Below are 8,111 nucleotides of genomic sequence, written 5' to 3'. Positions count from 1 at the left end.
TATTTTTGACAATAAAATCCCAAATGAAGTATTGAAGAGTCAGACACAACTGAATAATAGAGGTGATAATTATAAAATATGCATTACACATAGGAGATCTCAAAAGAAATTTCTAGCATCAAATTGAATTCTACAACATTACTATCATTTCCAGTAACTGGGATTTCACTGTTATTCTTTTCCTCTAGGCAATTTCAGCTTCAACTTTTCTAACGGAATCAATGGACAGAAAGAATCACACTGTGGTGTCTGAGTTTGTGTTCTTGGGACTTACCAATTCTTGGGATATACAGCTTCTACTCTTTTTGTTCTCCTCTCTGTTCTATGTGTCAAGCATACTGGGAAACCTCCTAATTGTGTTTACAGTGATTTCTGACCCTTGTTTACACTCACCTATGTATTTCTTGCTGGCAAACCTCTCTTTCATTGATCTTGGGGTTTCTTCTGTAGCTTCCCCTAAAATGATATATGATCTTTTCAGAAAGCGCAAAGTCATTTCATTCTTTGGATGTATCACTCAGATGTTCTTTATTCATTTGATTGGTGGTGTTGAGATGGTGCTACTCATAGCTATGGCCTTTGACAGATATGTTGCCATATGTAAGCCTCTCCATTATCTGACCATTATGAATTCAAGAATGTGCATTCTACTTCTAGTAGCTGCCTGGAGCATTGGTCTTATCCACTCTGTGGTCCAACTGGCATTTGTTGTAAACCTACCATTGTGTGGACCAAATGAATTGGATAGTTTTTATTGTGACCTCCCTCGGTTCATTAAACTTGCCTGCACAGACACATATAGACTAGAATTCATGGTAACAGCCAACAGTGGCTTCATCTCCTTGGGCGCCTTCTTCATGTTGGTAATTTCCTACATCTTTATCCTACTTACTGTTCAGAAGCATTCTTCGGGTGGTTCTTCCAAGGCTTTTTCTACTCTGTCAGCTCACATCACTGTAGTGGTTTTGTTTTTTGGCCCTTTGATCTTTTTTTATACCTGGCCATTCCCCACATCACACCTGGATAAGTTTCTTGCCTTTTTTGATGCCATTCTTACTCCTTTTCTCAATCCAGTCATCTACACACTCAGAAACAAAGAGATGAAAGTAGCAATGAAGAAAGTGTGCAGACAGCTTGCTAATTTCAAGAAAATTTCTTAAACAACTTAAAAATAACATGAAAGTATCTTATTAACAATAATATAAAAGAATGAATGAATTTGGCTTTTCTGGGCTGAGTTTGAGTTTATGTAGGGCCATTAAAGTAACAGCTGGAGGGGGAGGGAGTGAGAGAGAGAGAGAGAGAGAGAGAGAGAGAGAGAGAGAGAGAGAGAGAGAAAGATAGAGAGAAAGAAAGAAAGAGAGAAAGAGAGAGGTATAAGTTATCTACATAAATATTTTAGATGAAATAATCGATTTATACAATGTCATTATTTGACAGTGTAGACACAATGCAGAGAGAGGAGTTTGATAATAGAATTAGAATACTTACCATGTTTAAATGGTAGAAGGAAAAATAATGAAGGAAATAGAAAACAGTAGTCAGGAAGGCAAGAGGAGAACAAAAAGGTATCTTTCAAACAAAAGAACAATGGAAAGAACATTTCAAGAGAAAGGTGATGGCTTACAGTTTGAAATGTTGCTCAACAAGGAGAGGGTTACTGTTTTCCCCCTAAATTCCTTGCTATTCATTTCAACAATTTTCTTATGTGTTCTATAATCACACATTTTATGAAATAGCCATTTGTTTAATTAAAATAAAATGATACCAACAATCAAACAAGCACAACTCTGTGCACATTATCAATGTAGTTTGGATAATTAAATATTGCTAATAAGAATGTTGCACATGTGGTTTATAATGAACTCATTATTATTGGCTGAAATTCCCTGCAAGCTTCTTCTGAAATTATCGCTTAGTTTGCTTAATTTTTAGTTTACACATCATAAACTATAATTTGTGATCTTCCCTGTTGTAGATTGGATTAATAGATGCTTTCATATTGTCTCCTTTATTAGAAGATCACAAGCTCCTTGATAGTCAGGACTGTATTGTTTCTTTCTTTGTATACTCAATGATTAGCACATTGCCTAGAAAATAGTTAGATGAACATTTATTAAGCATCTAACTATGTGCTTCTCATAAGCACTGGGAATAGAAGAAAGTTACAACACAGTCTCAGTTCTTAAGGAGTGCAAAGTCCTCTAATGGGGGAGACAACATACAACTGTGTACAAACAAGTCTATCTATCTATCTATCTATCTATCTATCTATCTATCTATCTATCTATCATCTATCTATCTATCTATCTATCCCTTATTTTCTGTTTTACTAACGATTCTAAGACAGAAGAGCAAAGGCTAGGCAAATAGGGTTAAATGACATGACCTTGGGTCACACAGCTTGGATGTGTTTGAGGCCAGATTCCAAGAAAAATTGGGAATGATAGAGAGAAGGCACTAGAATTAAGTGAGATTAGAAAAAGCTTACTTCAAAAGCTAGGGGGTTAGTTGGGTCTTCAAAGAAATTAGGGAAGCTAGGAAGAAAAGACAGAATATGCTAGGCATTGAAAACAGTTCCTGAAAATGGCAGGATAATGAAGAGGGTACACCAAGTGTAAGAAAGAGCAAGGAGGCTAGATTGTAGAGCATAAGTGAGGAAAGGGGGAGAGGGACATAAGGCATAAGAAAACTGGGAAGACAAGGGAGGGATGATTTGAAAAAGTTTGAATGTCAAATAGAGGATTTTATATTTGATGCTAGAGATGATAGGGAGCCATTGGAGTTTATTGAGTGGTATGTTTGTGTGTGTGATGTGGTAAGAGGTGCTTTGAGAAGTCACTTTATCAAAAATATAATAGTTTAATGGATGTTAGACATCCTATTCTGTATTAAACTGTTTACTATTTAGCCTTCTCATTATCTAGTATTTCTTGCTAAAAATATATTTTTTGGGCTTCCAGTAAGGTATTTATAGAAAAAAAATCCATTATGTCCTGTGATATTTTTTATTTTTAATCTCAGTGTTCTAACTAATGTTTGCAATTGAATTCATAAAAACCAGTAATTTTAGGAAAAATTTCTTTGGATTTTATTCTTCCTCCAAAGAGATCTCTTTTCACTCAGTAATGATTATATTATGATCATCATTACTCTGTTGGTTCTCATCCACATTATTATCCTGCATCACCTCTTTTAACCTGAGATCTTTTTTTCTGGGCATTCTAGAATGACTTACTCTGGAAACCTGTCATTTTTCTAGTCCCCCAGTTTCCCTATTCTTCTTTTTCTGATGAAAAATTTTATTAATCTATTTTTGTAAGATTAAAGTTTATAATTATTACTACCAGCTTAGAATTGTAATTTCATTGTCTCCATTGTTTCCAACTTAGTCTCATTGTCCTCATTATATGACCTACAATACACAATGCCTACATTTTTGTTACATAATTCAACTAAATTCAACAGGCATTTACTGGGTGCTTCCTGTATGCATGACCCTGGATTAGATGCTAGCTATAAAAATTAAAAAAAATGCAGTCAAGGTTTTTACATTCTATAGCAGAGGTGAAGATACTTTAGGTACATGGTAAGTAAATGTGAGGTATGAGCAAAGTTATACAAAGTAATGAGAAGGATAGGGAGATAGGGAGAGAGGGAGGGAGAGATAGAGAGGCAGAGTCAGAAACTAGGGAATCAAGAAAGGCCATATAGAAGGAGACACTTGAATGGTGCTTCAAAAGAAGTTGAAGATTTTCCAGTTTCTTGGTTTCCTAGAACAGGAATTTGGTCACTCTTAAGTCTCATGTCCTTTTTTAACATCTCAATTCTCCCTACCTCAAATATTATTACATTGTATCACTGATTTCTCATCGAAATTCTCACTGAATCCCATCACTTCATTTATTAATTAAATTTGCTATTAGATTCTGGCACATCATTTATTCCAAAAATATTTACTGACTTTATGTCATGTGCCCTGACAGTAAGTACTATGAATTTAGGGAAGAGGAGATTTTGAGAACTTGCCACCTCAGAGATGACCTACTTTATCAAGCCATCTGCTTTGACCTAATTTTGTAATAACTTTATTCCACAGCCATCTTATCACCAGCTAGATTTTAAAAACATCACCAGCCCAAGCTAGTCTACTCCAGTTCAACGCAATCCAGTCTAATTCATTCCATCAAGTAGCAGCTACAGAATGGAAAGATCTGAAGCTATATAATAAAATCAAAAGAATGCCTGCCCTTGGGGCAGCTGGGTAGCTCAGTGGAGTGAGAGTCAGGCCTGGAGACAGGAGGTCCTAGGTTCAAACCCAGCCTCAGCCACTTCCCAGCTGTGTGACCCTGGGCAAGTCACTTGACCCCCATTGCCCACCCTTACCACTCTTCCACCTATGAGACAATACACCGAAGTACAAGGGTTTAAAAAAAAAAAAGGTAAAAACAAACAAACAAAAAGAATGCCTGCCCTCAATGAACTTCTAATTTACTGGAGAAATTGCTACTGATCAAAACCTAGAATAAAATTAGAAAAAAAAAGATGTATTAATAGGAAAAAAGAATACTGAGGAAGGCCTATATATTTAAAAAATATTAAAAATATTTTTCATGCTTACATGATTCATTTTCTTTCCTTCCTCTCCTCTTCCCTCCTCACTCCCAGAGCTGACAAGCAATTCCACTGGGTTATACAAATGTTATCACTTGATAACTATTTCCATATTATTCATTTTTGCAATACAGCAATCTTTTAAAACCAAAACCCCAGATCATATACCCGTATAAACAAGTGATGTCATATATTTTCCTTCTGTGTTTCTACTCCCACAGTTCTTTCTCTCAATAAGGATAGTGTTCTTTCTCATAAATCCCTTGAGATTGTCCTGGATTATTGTATTGCTACTGGTAGCAAAGTCCATTTCTTTGGATCATTCCACAATATTTCACTTTCTGTGTTCAATGTTCTCCTGGTTCTGCTCTTTTCATTCTGCATCAGTTCATGGAGGTTCTCCCAGTTCATAAAGAAATCCTCCAGGTCATCATTTCTTATAGCTCAATAGTATTCTGTCACCACCATATACCACAATTTGTTCAGCCATTCCCCACTTGAGGGATGCCTCCTCATTTTCCAATTTTTTGCCACCCTAAAGAGTGTGGCTATGAATATTTTTGTACAACCTTTTAATTTTTTTTTCGGATACAAACCTAGTAGTGGCATTACTGGATCAAAGGGCATGCATTTTTCTAAAGTCCTTTGGGAATAATTCTAAATTGCCTTCCAGAATGGTTGGATCAATTCACAACTCCACCAGCAATGTATTAGCATCCCAGTTTTGCCACATGTCCTCCAACATTTATTATCATCCTTTACTGTCATATTGGCCAATCTGCTAGGTGTGAGGTGGTACCTCAGAGTTGTTTTGATTTTCATTTCTCTACCTAGGAGGGAGTTAGAATACATTTTTTTTAACCCTTGTACTTCGATGTATTGTCTCATAGGTGGAAGAGTGGTAAGGGTGGGCAATGGGGGTCAAGTGACTTGCCCAGGGTCACACAGCTGGGAAGTGGCTGAGGCCAGGTTTGAACCCAGGACCTCCTGTCTCTAGGCCTGACTCTCACTCCACTGAGCTACCCAGCTGCCCCCTAGAATACATTTTAATGTGATTATTGATAGTTTTGATTTCTTTATCTGAAAACTGTCTATTCATGTCCCTTGGTCATTTGTCAATTGGGAATTTCTTGTACATTTGACTTAGTTCCTTATAAATTTGAGAAATTAGTAAGCTTACTTTTCCAGGTTTAGTACACACACCTATATAAATATATACATAATATTTGTGTATTGTTCCTCCAGATTGAATTTTTTTGTTTGCTCCTTGAAGGCAAAGGCTATTTTGGTTTTATATCTCCAGAAGCTAATAAACTCCTAGCATATGGTAGATATTTAATGTTTCTTTATTTAGCATAATCCCTGGCCCAAAGTAGGTGCTTAACAAATAGTTATTGATCAAAAACTCTGAATTTTTGAAATTCAAGTCATTTATGCTTTATTGTATGAAGTTCTGCATTTACTACATTGAAGCAGAAGTAATTGAAAGGAAGGAATGAGGAATATGAGTTTGGTCCCCTTGGTCATAGTTTCTGGTTCTTATTAATTGTATCCTATTAATTGTAATGACTTTAGACTCACAACGAGAAGACAAGGAGGCTCCTATTTTTCTTTTGTCAATATCCCTTTCATTGTAACTCAGTATTAATTCAAATGAATCAACTGATATAACTATAAGGCATGTAATGTCTTCAGAGAGGAATTTTAGTTTTGTATAATGCTGATCCATACATTTGCCTCTCAAGAGAACTTATTGAATGGCTCATTTCTAGTATCTATACTTATCTGCTTTATATAAATTTTCAGCAAGAGTTTTTATCTTGGGGTATATGAACTTTGGGGGATATTTTGATAATTGTATTTCAATATAATTGGTTTCTTTCTAATCCTATGTATTTAGTTATATATATAGTATATATAATTTTAATTATATATAACTATTAATATATGATTAAATATATTTAATTAATATTATTCTGAGAAAAGGTCCATAGGTTTAGCTAGACAGCCAATAGGGTCCACAATACAGGAAAGATGAAGAGCACTTGCTTTAAATGAAAAAGTAATTGAAATGGCAATCATCTGTTTTGAACTTTCCAATTTTAGTAGGGTCTGTTTTATTTTAATGAAATTCTGATTCATGCATATAGAGGCAGTGGTGCCATAGTGGACAGAGTACTAGGCTTATTCCCAGATAGTCCTTATGTCAAAATATGCCTCCACCATTTTGTAACTAAGGACTCATTGAAGTCACTTTATCTACATGTCTAAGGAAGCCCCCTGGGATCACCGGATAACACCCTTGAATTGAATTGAATTGAAAAGCATCTTAATCATTTATTTCAAACTTCCAGACTTCAAAATTGTGCCTTTGCTGATGTCTTATGATGGAATTTTCATTAGTGTTTTTGACCTTCCTATTCTGGAGCATCTAATCATCTCTGAAGATTTTAGAAACTTTTTTCAGCCTTTCTAAAATATAACTATCACTGAACCCAGTGATGAATTCATTCTGTGGACTCCATTTTGTGGTAGGGCTCCAGGTGTCCTTCATTCATCTTCTAGCCATTTGTCTGGCTTATGGACCTTTCTTCCATCCTTTTTTTCTTCTTCCTCAGCTTCCCCCTAAACCCCACCCAGGACATTGATATCTAGATAGATTAAGAATAATTGATTTCTTCAGTGTCAGAAAGGTTTTAATCAACTAAGCTAGGATTTGAACTCAGATTCCATGGCTTTTAGTTCAGCACCCCATATTTGGAAATTTTTTCATTGTATCTTTCTGTGACATGGAACTAATAATGATATATAAACTGTTGATCTAAATGTTCTCTTGCCATCATTCCTCCACATATTTCTTTCAAGTTTTTTGACCAACTGACTAATTAACTAAAACTTTCTTTCCAGGAGACAATTTCCTACTCCATTTATCTTTGAGAAGGCAGAAAAGCAGTTTAAACTCATTCAAATCTCTAAAAACCATGATATGATTAAAGAAAATATGATAATATGGAAATTATAAATATACATATGATAATTTGAAAAGGGAGTAATCACTAACAATTCAGGGATTAAAGAAAAACTTTCTGTAGGAGGAGGCACCTGAACTCCGGCTGGTAGGAAGGCTTTTAGAATTCTTGCTCTAAAAGAGTTGAAATGGGGAATATCTTTTGAATATTGGGTTCGACCGACATGAGGAATGGGATGTTTACATTTGTTATCTCTAGTTTAACTTCACTACAATCATGGGAATTAATTGCTATTATTGTTCTTATTTATAAGTGAGGAAACTGAGGTGCAGAAAGGTTTAGTGGCTTGCTTAGGGACACAGTTACTTAAGTGTTTGAGGCAGAATTCAAACTCAAGTCTTTTTTACTCAAAGTCCAAGACTCTATCCACTATGCCTTCTCCTTAAACAGGGTGTAATGTGATTAGGAGTTCACATTAGGAACTCCTAATCACATTACGCCCCTGTCATTAATGTATAGTTTGAATTG

General features: G+C 35.4%; 1 protein-coding gene across 1 annotated transcript; it reads left to right on the top strand.

Moving 5' to 3' along the window:
• The first annotated feature begins 215 nt into the window (after positions 1-215).
• On the top strand, positions 216-1,160 carry LOC123236100 (olfactory receptor 4F3/4F16/4F29-like). The gene has a single exon (XM_044662363.1). The coding sequence runs from the start codon at positions 222-224 to the stop codon at positions 1,158-1,160; it is 939 nt and encodes a 312-aa protein (XP_044518298.1). The 5' UTR covers positions 216-221.
• Positions 1,161-8,111: the final 6,951 nt, after the last annotated feature.

The sequence above is a fragment of the Gracilinanus agilis genome, chromosome 2 (genome assembly GCF_016433145.1).
Source record: "Gracilinanus agilis isolate LMUSP501 chromosome 2, AgileGrace, whole genome shotgun sequence".
NCBI lineage: Eukaryota > Metazoa > Chordata > Mammalia > Didelphimorphia > Didelphidae > Gracilinanus > Gracilinanus agilis.
This window is presented reverse-complemented; position numbering and strand designations above follow the sequence as displayed.